Source organism: Oncorhynchus tshawytscha, linkage group LG14 (genome assembly GCF_018296145.1).
Source record: "Oncorhynchus tshawytscha isolate Ot180627B linkage group LG14, Otsh_v2.0, whole genome shotgun sequence".
NCBI lineage: Eukaryota > Metazoa > Chordata > Actinopteri > Salmoniformes > Salmonidae > Oncorhynchus > Oncorhynchus tshawytscha.
This window is the reverse complement of record NC_056442.1, coordinates 19173908-19195737: the sequence shown is the minus strand read 5'-3', so window position 1 is coordinate 19195737 and position 21830 is coordinate 19173908. Positions and strand designations below refer to the sequence as shown.

At 45.0% G+C, this 21830-nt stretch overlaps 1 protein-coding gene across 1 annotated transcript; it reads right to left on the bottom strand.

Moving 5' to 3' along the window:
* Positions 1-7521: 7521 nt before the first annotated feature.
* znf296 (zinc finger protein 296) lies at positions 7522-20819 on the bottom strand. The gene is made up of 3 exons (XM_042297096.1): positions 20561-20819; positions 18200-18544; positions 7522-11098 (listed from the first exon to the last, which is right to left on the bottom strand). The coding sequence occupies exons 1-3, from the start codon at positions 20610-20612 to the stop codon at positions 9357-9359; spliced, it is 2139 nt and encodes a 712-aa protein (XP_042153030.1). The 5' UTR covers positions 20613-20819; the 3' UTR covers positions 7522-9356.
* Between the last annotated feature and the right edge of the window lie 1011 nt (positions 20820-21830).

Genomic DNA, 21830 nt, shown 5'->3' with positions numbered 1-21830 from the left:
GTAAAAACTAGCTAGCAGGATAACATTTCCATTATTTGTAAGTGTCAACAGTTGAAGAGATGCAAAGCTTACCTATCAGAACAAGCTCCTCTCAGGAAGGTAGCTAGTTAGATTGTTAGCTTTGACTGGAGCTCCCAATCAGACTATTGGCATCGATACGAAAAGTACACCCAAATTTAAAAAAATGTTAATCACATGCTTCGTAAACAGATGTAGACTAACAGTGAAATGCTTTTGGGCCCTTCCCAATAAAGACACCAGAATTTGTTTAAATAATTATATACACACAATGCCAACAAATTGTGTGAACCCTTTGAAATGACCTAGATTTCTGCATAAATTTATCAAATTTGATCTGATCTTGACCTAATTCACAACAATGGACAAATGGTCTGCTTAAACACACAACTTATTATTTTTCTTGTCTATATTAAATCCATAATTTAAACACAGTGTAGGTTAGGAAAAGTATGTGAACCCCTAGGCTAATGACTGCTCCAAAAGCTAATTGAGTCAGGAGTCAGCTAACCTGGAGTCAATCAATGAGACGAGATTGGAAATGTTGGGTAGAGATGCCCTGCCCTATAAAAACTCACAAAATTTGAGTTTGCTATTCACAAGAAGCATTGCCCGATGTGAACCACACCTCAAACAAAAGATCTCAGAAGACCTAAGATTACAAATAGTTGATTTATCGTTGTGCAGGTCTGATCCGCAACAGAAAAAGTTGAGGTTTTTGCTGCCAAAGGAGGGTCGACCAGTTACTAAATCCAAGGGTTCATACTTTTTTCACCCTGCACTGTGAATTATTTTTTACAGTGTGTTCAATAAAGACATAACGTATAATTGTGTGTTATTCATTTAAGCAGACTGCTCGTCTATTGTTGCGCTTTAGATGATCAGCTTATGACCAATTTATGCAGAAATCCAGGTAATTCCGAAGGGTTTACATACTTTGCCACACACACAGTTACGGAATTCCGCTTCAGGGGAGTAGCAAGGATCAGACCAATGTGCAGCGTGGTAAGTGTCCATAATGATATTTAATAAGTCAACAGCACACTGAACAAAATAACAAAAGTACAAAATGAAACAGTCCCATATGGTGAAACCACTAACACAGGATACAACCACCCACAAACACAATAGAAAACAGGCTGCCTAAATATGGCTCCCAATCAGACACAACAACTGACACCTGCCTCTGATTGAGAACCATACTAGGCCAAACACATAGAATATAACATAACAAAAACAGAAAAACATAGAATGCCCACCCCAACTCACACCTGTTACAGTCTTCTGGTGAAAGAGAGGAGGACCAAAATGCAGCGTGGTTATTCATAAACATCTTTAATGAAAGATGAAAATACAAACAATTTACAATAAAGTAACATGAAAACCGACAACAGTCCTAACTGGTGCAAAACACAGAGACAGGAACAATCACCCACGAAATACGCAAAGAATATGGCTGCCTAAATATGGTTCCCAATCAGAGACAATGATAAACACCTGCCTCTGATTGAGAACCACTCTAGGCAACCATAGACTTACCTAGAATACTATACTACACACAACCCCATAAATCTACAAAACCCCTAGACAAGACAAACGCATAATCACCCATGTCACACCCTGGCCTAACCACAATAATAAAGAAAACACAAAATACTAAGGCCAGGGCGTGACAACGCTCTGACCAACTAAAATAAAGACATAAAAAAGGAACTAAGGTCAGAACGTGACATATATATATCTATATATATACAATGCCTTCAGAAAGTAGTCATACCCCTTGACTTATTCCACATTTATTCCACATTTTGTTGTGATACAGCCTGAATTCAAAATGGATTAAATATATATTTTTCTCACCCATCTACACAAAACATCCCATAATGACAAAGTGAAAACATGTTTTTATACATTTTTGTAGATTTATTGAAAATTAAATAGAGCAATATCTCATTTACATAAGTGTTCACACACATGAGTCGATACTTTGTAGAAGCACCTTTGGCAGCGATTACACCTGTGAGTCTTTCTGGGTAAGTCTCTAAGAAATTTCCACACCTGGATTGTGAAACATTTGCCCATTAAAAAAAATATTCAAGCTCTAAAAATTGGTTGTTGATCATTGCTAGACACCTTTTTTCAGGTCTTGCCATAGATTTTCAAGTAGATTTAATTTAAAACTAACTCGGCCACTCAGGACAATTCACTGTCTTCTTGGTAAGCAACTCCAGTGTAGATTTGTCCTTGTGTTTTAGGTTATTGTCCTGCTGAAAGGTGAATTAATCTCCCAGTGTCTGGTGGAAAGCAGACTGAGCGAGGTTTTCCTCTATTATTTTGCCTGTGCTTAGCTCCATTCCGTTTCATTTTTATCCTGAAAAACTCCCCAGTTCCTAACTATTATAAGCATACCCATAACATGATGCAGCCACCAGTATGCTTGAAAATATGGAGTGGTACTCAGTAATGTGTTGTTTTGGATTTGCCCCAAACATAACACTTTGTATTCAGGAGAAAAAGTTAATTGCTTTGCCACATTTTTTTGCACTATTACTTTAGTGCCTTGTTGCAAACAGGATGCATGTTTTGGATTTGTTTTTTAAATTACAGGGTTCCTTCTTTTCGCTCTATCCATTAGGTTAGTATTGTGGATTAACTACAATGTTGTTGATCCATCCTCAGTTTTATTCAACCACAGCCATTCAACCCTGTAACTGTTTTAATGTCACCAAATCCCTGAGTATTTTCCTTCCTCTCCTGCGAATGAGTTAGGAAGGAGGATGACTGTATCTTTGTAGTGACTGGGTGTATTGATACACCATCCAAAGTTTAATTAACAACTTCACCATTCTCGAAGGGATATTCAATCTCTGTTTTTTTTCTTCTTCCCATCTACCAATAGGTGCCCTTCTTTGTGAGGCATTGGAAAACCTCTCTGGTCTTTGTGGTTGTATCTGTTTGAAATTCACTGCTTGACTGAGGCACCTTACAAGATACTTTTATGTGTGGGGTACATGTTAAACACTATTATTGCACACAGAGTCAGTCTGCAACTTATTAAGCGACTTGTTAAGCACATTTTTACTCCTGGACTTATTTAGGCTTGACATAACAAAAGGGTTGAATACTTACTGTCTCAAGACATTTCAGCTTCTCATTTATAATTCATTTGTAAAAAAATTCAAAAACATAATTCCACTTTGACATTATTCAAAGTGTGCAGGCCAGTGAAAAAAATAAATCACAATTTAATCCATTTTAAGTTCAGGATGTAACGCAGCAAAATGTGGAAAAAGTCAAGGGGTGTGAATACTTTTGGAAGGGGGGTACCAGTACATGAGGTACCACTATAGAGTCCTGTTTAGTAGTCTTATGTCTTGGGGGTAGAAGCTGTTCAGGGTCCTGTTGGTTCCAGACTTGGTGCATCGGTACCGCTTGCTGTGCGGTAGCAGAGAAAACAGTTTATGACTTGGGTGGCTGGAGTCTTTGACAATTTATAGGGCCTTCCTCTGACAACGCCTGGTATAGAGGTCCTGGATGGCAGGGAGTTTGGCCCCAGTGATATTCTGGCCATAATCACTACACTCTGTAGCGCCTTTGCAGTCAGATGCCAAGAAGCTGACATGCCAGGCGGTGATGCAGCCAGTCAAGATGCTCTCAATGGTGCAGCTGTGTAACTTTTTGAGGATCTGAAGAACATATTCCAGTTTGTGCTAGCGAAACAGTCCTTTATCTTAGCATCCGCTTCATTGGACCACTTCCGTATTGAGCGTGTCACTGGTACTTCCTGTTTTGAGTTTTTGCTTGTAAGCAGGAATCAGGAGGATAGAGTTATGGTCAGATTTGCCAAAGGGAGGGTGAGGGACAGTCTTGTATGCATTTTCATGTGCTTATCCATACGCAAAGCACAGACGTTAGGAAATTATCAAGAATATGAACCTTCCGACACCGCCTACGCGGTACATGACGTCTTTGCATCTGAAAATCCATGGAATATTAATTCCAAAAACAGATGTGTTTTGACACGCTCAGATGAACGGTCGACAGCAGAGTTATCCACAACCATCGCTAACTCCTCCTTCTCCCGGCACGAATCAAGGCCTACTCTCCTTAGAGCTGACTTAGCTGGCCATCCAGGTAATGCCAGGTCATGGCAGTTAGGCTGTGTGTGTGTGTGTGTGTGTGTGTGTGTGTGTGTGTGTGTGTGTGTGTGTGTGTGTGTGTGTGTGTGTGTGTGTGTGTGTGTGTGTGTGTGTGTGTGTGTGTGTGTGTGTGTGTGTGTGTGTGTGTGTGTGTGTGTGTGTGTGTGTGTGTGTGTGTGTGTGTGTGTGTGTGTGCACGTGCATGTGCATGCGTTTATGTTTGTCACGGAACCCTGGAAGGATGGATCTGGGGTTAGAGGAGCTAGTTCTTCCAGTTCTCTCATGTGTTGCTGGGGAGTTAGAATGACCCTGTGACTAGCCCTCAGGTGTGGAGAGAGGGAGGGAGGGAACGAGAGAGAGAGAGAGGTTTATAACCAGGTGCAGAGGGAACATGGTCATGTGTGTCAAGCGTTGGAAGTGTTAACAGACTGCTCGTTATTGAGTGGGTGGAGGTGGCAGTGGAGGTTTTATTAATGAGGTAGCTAGTGGAGGAATGAGACTGTGAAGGTGCGGGTTAGAATATCACGTTCTTTCTTTCTCTATGCTGGTCATAAGGGTGTGTTGAGGTGGGTGGAAGAGGTCCAAATGAGAATTTCCACTGAAATGACAGTACTCCAAAGAGAATTTCAGCAAATATGCTCAGTGTCAATAGAGCAAAAAAAGACATGACATGTTTCAGGCGTGACGAATAGTGAAAATAAAGAAAACGTTTAAACGCTCCAAGTTTTAAGCAAGGTTTGGACCACTGTGGGTCCTGGCAAAGAGTACGAGCCGTAAACCATGAATTGAGAGATGGAGACAGTGGCGTCTATGACATACGATCAGTGTATTAGGCTACAATTCACTGAAGGGAATCAGGCAGACACAGATGTTCAGTTAGGCTATTCACTGAAACTGTACACGAGGACATGACTCATCTTTAGGAAAACAGTACTAAACACACATCTTAATGCTGGTAATATTAGCCATTTTGGTGAACTTCAGGCTTCAGTGTAAAGGCAGTTGGGTCCATTGAAATCCTGTAGATCCTAGAGGTGTGCTGTTTGCACCACCTAAATGGCAGACATCAATAGACGTCCTGCCCTGTTTTTATCATAACCTTGTATCACAGCATTCCCACCTTGTCATGATTATTCCCAATAGAAGCCCGGCAAGGCCACTCTCATACGGTCCTCCCCAGCCATTCAATATCATTATATAACCCTTGAAGAATGGACACCATCTGAATGCATTGTTCCCCCCCTGCTCATTATGTGGAGGTGTTGAACGGCACAGACTGGATTGACGGCTGGGACCGCGTCGCCTCTCACCCATCCTCTCACACTCTCACTGGGAGAGTTAGGTGATGGAGGGGAGGGCAGACGGTGGGGGAGTGTAATTCCAGGGTTTAGGTTTCACGTTGTGGTCTTTGTTGGAGGGAGGGAGGTGGAGGTTGTGGGAACGAAGGCTTAGCCTATTCATTCCCAAACGCATCTCTCCCCTTTCTCCTCACCCCTTTGGTGTGAACCCTCACCCCTGCCTTGCCTTCTAAACTGTACCCCCCTTTTCCATTCTGGGAGGCAAAGAGGGAGGGGGAGGAGGATTGGATGGCAGACGTTAAATGTAATTAAGAGAAGTTAATTGGCTTTTTACATGAGAAAGCCCAACCTTAGTTCTAATATAAGGTAGAGGCATGTTTGTGGCTCTAGGCCTGCCCCATACAATACCAGTGTATCACAGACCTGCATGTCTGTCTGGGCTATTCGTGGCAACTTTCAGAATTGGATGTCTTATCAATACGAGTGTGTCCCTGTTTACCCCTTGAGATTATACTAATAACAAGAGTCAAAGACAATATCAAGAATGAATCCCATGACTGCATGGCCATAAGACAGGGAAGGTAACCGTGTCAGTGCTGCTAGCTCTATAAACACTTCAGTTGGTTCAGCTGTTAGTATTTTGTACACACACACACAGGAAGCTCTTGCACAACCCTGATGGCTTTCTGGACATTTTACTGCAGGTAAGACATTAAATGTTCCAAAAGTTTCCAACCAGAAGAGGCTGGTGGGAAGAGTTATAGGAGGACGGGCTCATTGTAATGGCTGGAGTAAATGGAATGTCAAACACATCAAACATGAGTCAAACACGAGGTGTCCATGGTTTGATGTGTTCGACTCCGTTCCATAAATTCCATTCCAGCCATTACAATGAGCCCGTCCTCCTATAACCCCTCTCCCTGTCCTGGCCCAACAAAAGCCTTCTCTGTCGAGCTGAGACACAGCTATTAGATCTCAAAGTCCATGCCACCGCCGCCCCAGGGCTGGGCTCTGGTCAGACACACACACGGTCAGCTGATGATTTCCCCCGCACCCTGCCCTGCTCTATTGGCCGACAGCCTGTGTCTGATAAAGTCCAGAGAGGTGATTGGCTGACCCAGTGTGAACGGAGCAGGGTCGGGGTTGGTCATCGTTGCTCCGGTACAGAGGTGTGGACTGGAGGTGGCTGGCAGGAATACAAAGACCAGTTGGGGGTGGGAAGGTAATCATTTGCCGTGGTGGCTACTGCACTGCTGTGTATAACCTTACCTTACATAATTTGGTGCATACGGACACCAAATGGTTCAGGAGTGCCCACGTAGCGTACCTGCCCTGGGTCCAAGGGGAGAAGTGCAGGAGGTTACCTGTCCCACACCTGTGTGGTACCTGCCCTCTCACCCTCTTTGGGGAGAAGAGCAGACCAACTCCTCTGGGTCTGGTCCAGTGAACGGCTTTGGTTCTCTTCATTCCCTCCTTATTCTCCCCTACACAATAGAAATCGGTAGTGGGGGGCGTGTGCGCATCTGGTGCCCACCCCTCCCACCGGCCATGCTGAAAGCTCATTAAAAATGGCTTGCTGTTAATGAGCTATAGGGATCATAGAGTTGCCTTCTCATTAGAGGGGGCAGGGCTATGGCCATAGGATGCTGGCGCAGGGATTTTTGTGCCCCCTAAATGCAGTCCGCAATTACGTGAGCGCAACCCCCTGGCACCCAGTACCCCCTACACCTAGAAACCTTACAGCTTGCCCCTGTCCCATCCCAATTCCCCTGGATATGTAGCCTTCATACCCGTCCCAATTCCCTGGCTATGTAGCCTTCTACGTAAAGTTCAACTGGCCTACAGATTGAGTCACGTCACTTCCTTTTAGAAACTCCCTCCGGTTGGCGTTTGATCTGTGCGGGTCGTTTCCCTGTGGACTGACTCCAGTCATCCCGAGTTATGAATGTTTAATGTCAGAGCACTGGATCAAGGACCCTCTATGCTTGTTTACATCCGTCTGACGCTTTTGACCTTCAGGAGCGGGTTCGCCATTCCTACACGGAGACCAAAACACACACACGAGATCGCTTTGCCTCAAATCTTTAATGAGACTTCTCATAACCAGGTCAATGACAAAATGGTATCAAGTTTACAAAAAGACAGTGGCATAGTTAGCCTCATTGCAGTCAGCACAGACAGAGAAAACCAGGAATGCTGGGAAAATGAGTTTGAGGCATACAGCATACAGTCAATTGATGATAACAAACGGCAACGACATCTACATGTAGGAGTGCCATTTTACGATCATAACATTGGTCCCTGAACAAGTATACTCCGCTCATGTCCATCAATCATTCACATTTTACCCTATCACTACATTTCATACACAAAGCATTGAAAAAACAATTCTAAGTGTCCAAAAAGAAGGGTTCCCTGCCATCAGTGTATATAGACATCAATAATCATGTAAATCACAGTAGTCAGAAATGAGTTGGTGACACGTCACTCAAAGCATGTTCTCAGCCACAATGGCAAATGTAGCTAAATGTTAGCTGCATAATTGTTGTTGGCATAGGCTCACTTTCCATGCACATAAAACAGCTTGCTTATGACTTGTTACGTCATGTTTCGGATGTAGTTAGTTAGGCATTTGACCGAAGGTTCAAGTCAAGTGTTACCAAAAAATTCCCCTGTACACACACACACACACACACACACACACACACACACACAGAGTAAACAGACACATACACAAGTGCTCATTCGGTGTTACCCACAAAACTCTCCCACCTCTCAACAAGCCATTCACTGTAGCTCTCCACCCTGTAGTTTAGCAGTAGATAGACTTTTCATTTGCCAACCACTAACTTGCAGTGTTCATAAATAAGGACAAATTTAAAGCACACAAGGCAAAAGAAAACATTTCAAATGGCAGCAAAACATGCATGCTTAAGCTTCAAGCAGTTCAGCGTTTCAAAAAAAAAGTAAACAAAGGAAAGAGAAAGATCCCCTCCCCCAATTATCAAGCACAAAAAATAAGAAATTCACAAGTTTCATATGAAGTTAAATTGCAGTTTTTTTTATGCATAGGAGTTCAGGAAATCAGCAGATGAGACGTATACACATATATAAAAATAACATACACAGAGAAGAACAACACAATGCTGCTGGGCCTCATGAGCCTCAAACTTTACATTAAGTGGCAAGTGTTGTGACATAGAAGCACATTTAGAAGGACAGAGAAACGACAGGCAATCTATGTTTGGCTTCGTTTCCCCTTTGACCCCGTCTCCGTCCAAACAACTAGTCTTTCATTCATCCACAGAGTGAAACGACCACCATCCCAGTTGTCACCAAAGCAGCGGAACAGGATATGAAAGCCTCACTATTGTCGCAATCTCTTGCCACTAGATATAAAAAAATATAAAAACAATTAAACCCTTTTTACATTTGACAGTTCAGATTGGTAATCATCATTATGTTGAGTGAGTGAACCAATCAATTGACCACGGGTGTCCAATTCCTATATTCTGCTGGAGCATAGTGATCAACTTCCTGTGTTCTGGTGGTGGTATGAATTCCTGTTCTTAAGTCCTGTTTGCCCTCCACCTTTCCATTGCATGTCTGGGTTTTGTGCTGTGGTCTAAGTAGGTGGATTTGCATATGCTAATTGTCAGCTCTGGCGAGACGTGATGTACCTCAGCATTGCACAGATAGGGAATTCAGAGGAGAGCAGGGTTGGTACCTAGATTCCAGTTGGAATTGATCCCCAGTTGAGTGCTAGGAAAGGTTCATTACATTTATATGGATATTTATGTTGGTCAAAGCGGTTGGAATGATTGAGAGTCCAAGCCAGTGCTTCTGAATGTCTTAGTCAGTGTACAAAAGTGTGAAACGACGGCTATGCTGGACCCGTAGTTTACACCAAGCCCACATCCACATTGCCTTCAGTAGGAAGCTCACCCACACTATCCTCCACTACGGCTGGGCTCTCAGTACCATCCACCTCCCCTTTCTGGTTCTCCTCAGCCTCCACTACCACCTCGATGGCAGCCATGTTGCTTTCTGTCTGGTCCGTGCTGGCTTCATCCTCCATCTTGATGACCAACCCGTCCTCCATTTTGACAAGGGCCCAGTTGGCATCAGCTGCACTGGCCTGGGTGTAGGTCCCAACTCTGGCATGGCTCAGCCCATGCACCTTCTTCAGGTGTTTCTCCAGGGTGGCGTACACAGTGAAGGGCACCCCGCACAGCTGGCACAGGAATGGGGCGCGGGCCCCGTGGGCACCGTGGGTCTTCATGTGGCGTGTGAGCTTGGAGCTCTGGGCGCATGCGTAGCTGCACAGGCCACACTGGTAGGGTCGTTCTCCCGTGTGGCTGCGCCGGTGCACCGTCAGGTTGCTGCTGTTCCGGAACTGTTTCCCACAGTACTCACAGGCCTCCTCCTTCTTCTTCTTCCCTGACCCCCCATCGTTGTTACCACTGTTACTGCTGATGACGCTGTTTCCACCTCCTCCTCCTCTCCGTTCACTCTCCCTCTGCCACTCCTGGACCACCTCGATGTTCCCACCTGCAAGCCACTCCTTCTCTCCATCCCTCTCGCTCACCCACTCCCCCCCTACCTGAGCCCTCTCCTCCCTCTCCGGACGTTTGGGGGTGCAATTTCCGCTGGCGATGCCACTCTCCCCGCTGCCACCCGTCTCTCCACTTTCAAGTGACCCCCCTGAAGGGCTGGCATAGGGGGACGCATGCTGGGGCTCCTCTTGACCCTCCACCACCTCTCCCTGGGGTTGGAACAGCCTGAACAGGCTCATGTCTGGACCTCCAGGCTGGGAAGCGAGCAGGATCAGTCCAGAGCCTGGGGAGTGAGGCTTGGACTGGGATAGGTCCAACTCAGAGGTCTCCCTCTCCCCTGGTCCTCCACTCAACACCCTCTCTCCTGTCCCCTGCATTACAAATCTCCCTCTCATCCCCTGCCGACCCCCCTCATCCTCCCCTACCAGCCCCACCTCCACCCCCTCGTAGCCCCCTCCACCCGTCTCTCCGCGGTGACTCCTCATGTGGCGAGCCAGCTGACCACTCTGGGCAAAGGCCTGGTCACACAAGCCACAGTGATAGGGCCGCTCACATGAGTGGGTCCTCCGGTGCGCTGACAGGCTGCGGAGGGACTGGAAACCCTGGCCACACAGCTCACAGGGAAACCCCACCTGGGCGGGTCCGCACTGGGGGAAGGAAGAGGTGGCCGGGGGGGACGGCGATGGAGAGGTGACCAGATCTCCAGCAGTGGTGAGGATGGTGGTGTTGCTACTGCCCTCAACCAGCTCTCTCAGACAGAAGTTGAGGGCCTGTCGTTCTCTGGAGGAAGGGATGGAGCTGGCCCGAGAAGCTGGCCTGCGGTTCTGACGAGGACTGAAGATGCGGGGCAGACGCAGAATGGAAGGGTGGAAGGCAGTGGCCAGGGTGTGGCTCAGTTGACAGGGATCCAGGGTAGCTGCAGGTTTGGAGTGCTGGTGACGCCCTCTTCCCAGCTTCTCCTCGTCATCCTTCTCCCCGTCCTCCTGGTAGATACTAAAAGAGTGTGTGTGCTGGGCGTGTTGGAGCAGGGCCCAGGCAGAGGGCAACACACCCTCACACAGTTGGCAGGTAAAGCAGGACGGCTCTTCTGCCACAGGAAAAAAAAACACAGTTAGTAAGCAAGCCAAGACGACATTAGCAGAAACATTTCCTTGATCTGAAAAATGTAAGGGATCTCAATAGTTTTTTTTATTAAAACAGCACACATCAGACAGTAGGAACTAATTGTGGATAGCTAGGCGGTGACAGCAGAATACTGGGATAAATAAAAGGAACACGGCACAGAAAAAAGGCACTCTGGTTAGGGCAGTACATAGGTGCAGAGAAACTAAGCCTGTTAAGTCGGTGAAGAGTGAGTGACCACAGCAAGAGGGACGGTGCTTAACATCCTCTGGTTCAGGTCTACAGGACAAGGTAGTCGGAGTTTCAAATAGAAAAAAAATGCATTGTTCCTGCCTCTCGTCCATTTTGAGACAGAAGCCAAGGAGAGAGGGACTCAGATAGCAAAGGCTGTTGATGGGACCAGAAGCAGGTGAGAGATGAACGACAGAGGCCAGCAGAAAGGGGAGATGGATAGTCAAGTACATCTGGAGAAATGTTTTAAATGTGGTTAGCATTGTCTCTTAACCGAGAGCCACTCTCCAATTAAGCTGCAAATTGCTAATTAGCGGAACCGAGAAAACGAAGGCTTTATGTAAATCAGGGACTGACTCAGCCTGCTTGACAAATGAGGCCTTTCTGCATAAATCTAAATTGGAAAGAAGATCCTCAAATTGAGGGGGAAAACAGTTCTATTTTTTGTAAAGGTTCAAAGCCGACTCTGGTATAAGCCTCTTTCATGTTTCCTGAAGTCAAAATCCTTCTGTATTTTACTGGAGGGGGAGGAGAGAAAAGATGAAAAAGAAAGCAACTCTCTCTCCCTCTCCCTCCCTCTCCCTTGCGCTCTGCCTGGAGAGGATAGGAGATGTGGTGGACACATCCTTTAACTTAGCCTGAAGAGATGAGTAGAGCAGGAGAGAAGTTGGTGTATTTATGAAAAGTGGGGTGAATGAGAGCGCAACAACAACAAAAAAAAAGAGATGAGGAAAGCGAGAGAGAGATCAAAAAGGAGGATGTCGCAGCGCGGGGTCGAGAAACGCCACAAACAAATGTGTCACCCCTTGGATTGTACTTCAGACCCATCCTCCTACCCCTCACCCCTCTGCCCCCCTAACCCTCCAAATCTCTCCCCGAGGGGGGGCTTTTGTCTTGGGCTCCTGGAGTGAAACACAATACCCAGCCGGTTTCTCATTCGCTCTTTCTTTCCCTCTCCATCTTTTTTTTTTGTAAGGATTCCCATTTGGCCCGGGGTAGCACTTGAATATTAAGCAGAAGCAATAACTGCTAATTAAAAATGCAGATTGGCTCGGAGCACTAACGAGCAGTAGGCAGAATCTCCTCTCCCGGGGGAGAAAGAGGGAGGAGAAAAGAGTGTGGGGGAGATTGAAATAGGGCAAGCGAGAGTCTGTTGAAATGGGGGGGATAATGTTAGAGATGAGAAAAAACAAACAAGTCGAATAAATAAAAATAAATGGAGACAGACGCACACGTTATTATATTCCATCACGTTCTTCCATTCTCCATCACATACACATTCTAGAGTGAAAGGGACACCTATCCGCTGTGGGGATAATTGCTCTTTCAGTTCGAGTCATCTTCCTCAAGCAGACATATTCACATGCCAAGAGAAGCCAGGCTTCCCCAAAACATCTACCCAGAAAAATATGCAATAATTTATCTTTGGTCTGTTTCATATTTTTCCTTCAAAATCGCAAGAGGCTGAATGTACAGTATCGCACCGGAGAAAGCAGCCGAGCGAGCAAAACAGCACCCCTCTGTCTCTGTATGTGTAGCTCATCTATCTGATGCTGTCTGGTCAAAAAGAGTATGACATAGTTTCCGCCAGTAGTGTTGAATGCAAGAGAAGTCAGCGAGCATTTAGCCTCCCTTTATAAAAAAAAAGTATTAAATAATAGCCAATCAGTGTTGAGCTAAACTGAGTGAGCTCAACTGTGAATGGTCTTGGTGCATCCCAAAAAAAAACAGGACGCCAGTTTGGATTGGGCTTCACGCCAATCACATCGAAAGAAAAACACAGACAGAAAAAATATATATTGTTGTGTCATTTTCCTCAGTTGGCTAGCTAACTAGCTAAAATTGTCCCTTTCCTAAATTAGCCATGAATGGAGACAGGGATTTGGACTTGTGGTTTTACTTAATTCTCCGTAAGGGCTAATGATTTATAACGCCGATTCTGATCCAACCATAAATTCATACATTGTTCCCCTAGCCTGAGAGGATGGAAGTTCAATATGTAGCTAGATGTAGAAGGCTAGTGTTAACTAGTTGGCCTGAGACATTGATGCCCATGAAAAGGACGTTAGGCTAGTGAGCGAGCATTTTAGCCAAGTAGCCAAGGTCAACAACAAAAAAATAAAGTGTGTGCTGTATGACAGAGTCATAGACCGTTTCGTCAACATGAGAGGATGGCATTGGCATTTCTTGACATGTAGGGTGAGTCAACATGTTCTCTCTACTTGAACGCACGCTTGCACACAGCAAGAGAGCGAGCCATGGACAGCCACATGATATTTAGCTTATGTTGATTGGACTAAATTGTTTTATGGTATATTTCATTTGTCATAGCATAGGGGATTTGATGATGTTGAAATGGTGCAGGCAGCTCCTGTTTTCTTTGCGAGTTGCGCTAACTGTCCGCGGTTCTAAATCAATAGTTGTTTACTAGTCTGAAAATGTTGTAAACATCAAGTTGCTTGACCCTGCTGTAGGTAATGTAACTGTTTATTACATGCAATAATGCTTTGTGGACTTCACCAGACAGAGGTTGCTCTGCGGATTTCTGATGAAACAAAGGTGTGGTTGAATTTACTCTGCCACCATCTTTCCTATGGTCTTGTTGCATATACCACAGTCGCAAAGGCATATGAACTAACAGGTTATAGAGCAAACAACGCAATTATCACAACACACAGGTTGTAATGTGAAAAATGTTTAATGGGCTTGGCATCACCAGGGATTTTAGATAGACGCACAACACATAGCGCATACAGTACTGTATCAAATCATACCACATAGAAAACATTTAACTTTAATTACTTTAACCCTTGTGTTGTCTTAAGGGTAAAAAAAAAAAATGGCCCGCCACTGTTCAACAGCAGAGACATTTTTTCAATTTGAAATGTTATGACTTTTCCTACAGTGACCCCAATATTAGAAAAAGTGAAACATTGCCTTGTTCATATTTCCATGAAAGCTGTACACCATCAGGGTACAAAGATTGTCTTAGGGACATTTTTGACACGGCGGTTATAAAATAATTTACGCACCACACAAACCACAGAGACACACACAAAATTGAGATTACATGTGCTAATTGATTGAACTCAGCCAGCAGCTCCTGGAGAGGAAGATCCTCATGGTTGGCACAGGTAGAAAGAACAAGCCTGAGCTCCCCCCTGCACTCCTCGCAACAAAGTTTGCCTTCACCCCCACCACCCCACTAACCACAGTGGTTGTAACGTTGGACTAGTAACCGAAAGGTTGCAAGATCGAATCCCCGAGCTGACAAGGTAAAAAAGTCTGTCGTTCTGCCCCCCCCCCCTATTCTGTCATTGAAAATAATATGTTCTTCACTGACTTACCTAGTTAAATAAAAGTAAATTAAAATACATGTAAAAAAAAAAAAGAATTTAAAACACCACTCTAGTTTCCTACCTCCCAAAGAGGAACACGAATGTGGTCCTCCTGAGCACACTGCGCAAAGGGCTGAGATCAGTGATCATGAGGACAGGAAGCCAGCCATCGTACTGGACTACAACCACAACAAAGGAGGCGTGGACAACCTGGACAAGGTGACTGGAACTTACTGCTGCAGGAGGACGACTACCCGCTGATCCCTGGTCATCTTCTATAACATCATTGATGTGTCCTCGTACAATGCCTTCGTGATATGGAACAAGATCAACCCTACCTGGATGCCTGATAAGTGTTCCTGGAGGAGCTGGGAAAGGCCCTTGTAACCCCACACGTTCAAAGAAGGGAGCGCCTCCCCCGCACAGCAGCGCTTGTGAAAGCTGTTCAGAGGGCTGAATCTTGTTCTGATCCACCTGAGGCTGCAGCAGGCAAGAGGAGGAGATAACAATTCTGCCCCCCAAAGAAGGACTGTAAAACAAACTGTGTGCTGCACATGTGAGAAATACATATGCAAAGTCCATGCACACACACTTGCATACTGTCCTACATGTGCTAATTAGAGTTGATTGATTCATGTTCTTCACGTTTTTGTTTTGTATCTATTATTTTATTAATATTTATTGTTGTTGTTTATACACCTTGTGGGTGGGGGCAATGGTTTAAAAAATTGGGAAAATACTAATATTTTGTAGTTGAATTCCTCATTGTACAGTATAAGAATATCACGATGTTGCCAAAAAAGCTCAAGACATTGCTTCCCGTCAATAAAATGCATTCAAAACAACTTTCTGCACATTTTTGCTACTTTCTTAGGCTATACAATAGCCATCTCTTGCAACAACAACAAAAAGAGTATGTTTACACCTATGCAGTACCTTTAGCAATACTACTTTAGTAAAGAAAACAATTGAAAACAATTAAATAGTACCCGCAAATCACCAGTCTCAACGTCAACAGTGAAGAGGCGACTCCAGGATGCTGGCCTTCTAGGCACAGTTCCTCTGTCCAGTGTCTGTATTATTTTGCCCATCTTAATCTTTTATTGGCCAGTCTGAGATATGGCTTTTTTTTTGCAACTCTGCCTAGAAGGCCAGCATCCCAGAGTCGCCTCTGCACGGTTGACATTGAGACTGGTTTTGCAGGCACTGTTTAATGAAGCTGCCAATTGAGGACTTGTGAGACATCTGTTTCTCAAACTAGACACTAATGTACTTATCCTCTTGCTCAGTTGTTTACCGGGGCATCCCACTTCTTATATTCTGGTTAGAGCCAGTTTGCTCTGTTCTGTGAAGGGAGTAGTTCACAGCATTGTACGAGATCTTCAGTTTCTTGGCAATTTCTCGCATGGAATAGCCTTCATTTCTCAGAACAAGAATAGACTGATGAGTTTCAGAAGAAAGTTCTGTTTCTGGCCATTTTGATCCTGTAATCAAACCCACAAATGCTGATGCTCCAGATACTCAACTAGTCTAAAGGACAGTTTTATTGCTTCTTTAAACAGAACAACAGTTTTCAGCTGTGCTAACATGATTGCAAAAGGGTTTTCTAATGATCAATCAGCCTTTTAAAATGATAAACTTGGATTAGCTAACACAACGTGCCATTGGAACACAGGAGTGATGGTTGCTGATAATGGGCATCTGTACACCTATGTAGAAATTCCATAGAAAAATCAGCCATTTCCAGCTACAATAGTCATTTACAACATTAACAATGTCTACACTGTATTTCTGATCAATTTGATGTTATTTTAATGGACAAAAAAAGTGATTTTTCTTTCAAAAACAAGGACATTTCTCTGTGACCCCAAACTTTTAAACGGTAGTGTACATATCAATAGTTCAACCTAGGTCTTTTCCACAAATACCTCCTAACAATTTAAACAACGCATCTAAATTCTAAAAAATGGGTGATCGACATTAGATACACGTTTTCATGCACCAGTGACTCATTTCGTTATTAAAAAGTTGAATTAAAAGTTATCTTGCTTTGCTTGGTTGGAGATACGGCTCTTGTGTAGTGCACGTGGGTAGCTCTGTTGTGTAAGCCGTTGGGCACGGAGAAGAGAACTTACACACAGACAGAAACATTTTTAAAAAGCAGCTAGAAAGCGATAGAGCGGTTGAGAGAGAAAGAAGAGAGAGAGAGAACATGTAAAACAGGCAGCGAGAGACCTAGAGGTAGAGACCGGTTGAGAGAGAGAGAAAACATAACAGGCAGGACTGGAAGAGACCGAAAGAGAAAAACGTGGACAGACGGAAACAGAGCATGCAGCAGTCCCCTGAGCGTTACACAAAGGAAGGAAGTGCACGTGGCTGTGTGTGAGAGAAAGAGTGCGTATGTATGTCTAAGGGTCTCAGTTCCAAAAATATGCATATGAAACAAAACATTTAAAAATATATATGTTTTATTGTCACACACTGGATAGGTGCATTGAAATGTGTTGTTTTACAGGATAAGCCATAGAAGGATGGCGCCTCTGGTGCGAATGAGCGTCAAGTGCTTTGCGCATGGCCCCATCAGCTGATTTTTCATCGGCTTGAGTATTCGAACAAGCTACATTTCGGTTACTGGCTCAACGCTCTCACAGCTAGGCTACCTGCCGCCCTAAAGCTCATCTAATCAGAGTCATTCAGACCATATACTGTAAATAGAATCTAGAAATTCTATTTCTATGGTTCAGACACACAATGAGAACTTGCTTGTTCACTTCTAAATACATGACCTATACATACTGTGAGGCCCCCTCTTACTGCCTACATAGTCCTGCTTCAGATGCCTAGTAGAAAGCCTCTAAGGTAGGAGAGACAAGGAAGGAAACCATGGGTGCATCTCAATAGTCATGTTGCTGTTCTTCACTTGTCTCCATTCCTCCCATCTCTGTAAAGACGTTGGCGAGGAGACAAGGAGAGGAAGTATCACTCAACTATTTACTATCAAAATGCAGATTGGGATACCCATCTGATGGACACCACAAACTTGCACCGAGAAGCCATGCAAACATCAGAACGATGGTGACATTATCCTTTTAAACATGTTGCAATGGTAGTACGACCACACTGCAGCCTGTTGTGACACCATCTCATTGTCCCACTCAGCTTAGCACAGCCAGTCCTCCAGTGAGCGCAGGCCGTGTTATTGCGTGGCCAGAGAGCACGGTGCCTTGCCCTATGTGTTTACCTGGCCACTTCACCTGAGAGAGACAGAGTCAAGGAGATGGAGGGGAGCTCAGGTGCACCGAAGCCCTCAGGGGCCCCCTATGGCCTCAAAACACCGCTGCCTATCCTTTCCACACAATTACCCAGCGCGTCGCTAACTCACAGAGGCCTCCTCAGCACAGCAACGCCCAGCTAATGAGCTGGACTGGGGGACGGTTGTTAGAAGGGGGGGACAACAAAACAAAAAAGTCACTAATTAGCGACCTGCCCGCACTCACCTGTTCTGTTAGCCTCCATCTTCACCTTCACACTATGCTCCTCCCCTCTGGACATGTCTGTCAAACTCCTCAGCTCCACGAACCCAGCCTCTACCTGAGTGACATCACCGTGTCGCTGTGTCCGGTTGGCTGGGGAGGGAGGGGTGTGGGTGTTGGGGGCGTGATTCCGGGAGCGGCAGCCCCCTTGTTTGTGCTGGATGAAGGCCAGGATGTGGGCGAGAGGGAAGGCCTGGCTGCACTGCCCACAGGTCAGCAGGTCACGACCCTCCTCAATACCCCTGACCCGGGGAAGGGACCCCCTCTCCTCCAACGATGGAGTGGCAGCGTCCAAGGGCTCAGGGGCATCTGAGAGAAGATGAGAGGCAAGTGAGGGAGAGTCAGAGAAAGAAGAGGGGGAGAGTGAAAAACAAATTAGGGCAGGGGAGTGATACGGGGAAAGGAAGCGAAGACAGAGGGAGGAAGACGAAGAGAGTCAAGAAGAACATTTGAGAAAATAGAAACTACAAAGAGCTTGAATATTCTGTCCATCATGTAAGATCCTACAGCAACAGGGAGACAGTGGGTGGTCAGACACCATGTAGATTGGGCAACTGCTGATATGGCCTTCAGAGAAAAACAACCCCTCCCTGTTATTTTTTTTTTTAAAGCATTACTTTCGATGCTGCGCCACCCCACCCCACCCCACCCGCTCCACCAGGGCTACAGAGGCAGCCAGGCTATTCCGGTCAGCTGATACTGACCACTTCCCCCTAACTAACCCTTTGACAGCTCCTTTCACTGAGATGGCAGGCTGCAGTGGCATGTCTTCGCTGACACTGTTGCTTCCTGTCTCTATTGGTGCTGTGAGTAGAAATATATCTATTTTTAATTATACCATTCCCAAGGCCCGGGGAGAAAGAAAAAAAACACCTGTCAACACATTCTCAATCTTCAACTACTCAAGTAAGAGAAACAACAAGGCAAGGAACTGACCAGTTTATCGGGGAGAAAGTGAGTGGCCATGACTTGAAGGCATTCAGAGTCACTCAGGGTTTGAAGGCCAAATGAATCATTTATCACTAAGAGAGTTGAGTCTAACACGAGATTACTCAAATTAAATGTGTGGTTTAGATTTAAGCACCTCTCAGGGATGTAGTCTGGTTTCCAATTTCAGTCTCTCATTAGCGCCATAAACGTATGCTACAAAATAAAAATGTCCATGACTCATATATGACCCAAGTAGACAGCCAAAGACAAGGACGGTTAAATACCGTTGGTCGGGTTTGAGCTGTTGGACTGGCCCTCACCACTCTTTTTTTAACGACTTGTGAGAGTTGAGGCAGGGAGTGAGTCAATATGGTCGTGTACACACCTTAAAGCTTGGACCGGCTTCACTTGCCCGGACTAGGCCGAGTACAGGACAGGTACAGACAGTACAGTCGCGCTGAGTAGCTCACCGGTGGTTACTCAAAAATGTAACCTTTCCTGTTTCAGTGCTGCTCACGGTTTGTGCAGACAAGCTAGGCGCGGTTTGCACGCACACCATTGAAGAGTCAAGGCTTGTGGTCAAACTAGACACGCTCGACTGGTCTTCGTTGGGGTAACAGAGAAAGAGATGTTTTCTAACATTTGTCAGTGTTTTTGTCAAAGGCCTGCCCTCAGTGACCGGGGGAAGAAACACGATATCATCAACGAACCCGCGGTTTAATAAGCAGAGCCTGTTATTTTGATATACAACTATATCTTTATGATAACCTACATAGGCCTACGCACAAGTCAAGTGTATGGGGTATCTAGGCTAGATTTTTTTGTTGTTGACGAAACGGCTATAAAAGTGGAAGAGGTCAGTGGAGTTGTTGTGAGGGCAGACTGTATCCTCTCCTCTCTCGCCTTGTCACACGGATACAGTGTCTAGAACACGCGGTCTGCCCCACAAGGAAGCGTTCATGTTGGCAAAAAAAATCGGAGATAATTCAAAACAGCCCCCCCACAGACAAGACAGAAAGAAAAACTAGAAGAAAATAAAAAGACAGGCCAGTGAAGAACCCGGATAAAAAAATATAAAAACATTACCTATGTTTAAAGCCACCTTTTAATGTGTAGTTTATGAACACATTTCATTGATTTTAAACTTTATTTGTTGCACAGCTGAGTGTAGCCTATATATAAATCAGCTCTTTACAAAAATATATTTGATAACTTTTATCAATGATTTAACTTCAATGTCAAGGTGCGCATAACCCCACAAAGCCCGACTGACCCCCCCCCTCCCCTCCCCCCAAAAGCGACGTTTAACATGAATACATCGTATATGAAATACATAACATGCATATAGCCAACCTCTTATTAGTAAACTATGGCCATAGCCTCATCTCAGTTTACCTTGAATTGCACTCAGGTGTTGCGGTCGGCTGCCTTGTTTGCGTCTGGACATTCTGTTTGATTACACCAGGCAAGGTTTGTCTGGTGTATCCACACCCCTCGATCGGAATCTAACTTAATTGATCAAGTTGATAAGAATACTGTGTAGCTCACTGGCACGGACGGGTCGTGGCTCGCTGTGTACCAGCCAGTGTTCAAGTTCAGGCTACCAGCCCCGCAGCGGAGGAAAGAAGGGGCAACATGTTAGGCGCCGCCCGTCACTAACTACTCCGACCCCGACCCCGCCCTCTACACAATGTTACACACTCACACATACCTTGTTTTACTCTCACTTGTGGGGACAAAAACAATTGGTTCCCATTCCAAATCATATTTTCCCCTAACAGCCTTTTTTTTTCTCTTGTGGGGACCAGCAAAATGTCTTCACTTATCCTAATGTTCCTTGTTTTACTTCTGGTCCCCACAAGGATAGTAAAACCCAAAACATAACACCCACAAGGAGAGTAACAACCCCACCAAAATAATACATACACAGAATCCTCATTTGATAGTGTCATCACAGTCTAGACCGGTTTGGCTTCTATAAGCAATCAATATTAGTGGCCCATTTATTTCAGGAACTATCTCATGCAACGATATTCAAATGCACGTTGCAAAATACATGGGATGATGGGAGGCAGCAATAGGACTTACAGCTGCACAGCCACTTCCTCCTTGCACCCCTAGCTTACATGCAGCCTACTGGTTATAGCTGCCTGCTAAGGATGTGGGTGAGGAGGAAGTGGCTTTAACAAGGTCGCTGAAGACAGGTGTTTGTTTTGCTGTCCGGCTGATTTCGAAACCGATGTAAACGGTCTGTTCGTTTCTCCTTTTGTTACTCACCAGACAGCACATCAAATACAGTGGCGGGTGGGGTTAAAAACCATAGGCCTGACCGTAAACTTTTACAAAGCCAAACTAAGCAGCCTAGACGCTAACTTATCTTGGTTGGGAAATGATTCAGACGGATTAGGAGACAATATAGCTATAAAGGATGTTGTGAAACATTGTAAATGGTTAGATGTAACACATGCTGAATAATGTGCGTAAAAGGTAGGTTATTAAACGAAATAAGGTGTTTGGCGCCACCCGGTGGCTAAACGTGGCCTGCTTAACGAGAACTGCGCCTTACAAGTAGGGTAGTAAACTATAAATGCTGACACCTTCCCTTCACACTCATCACTTATGGTGAGTTGATCTTACCAGTACGCTAAAGCGCAATCATTTCGAC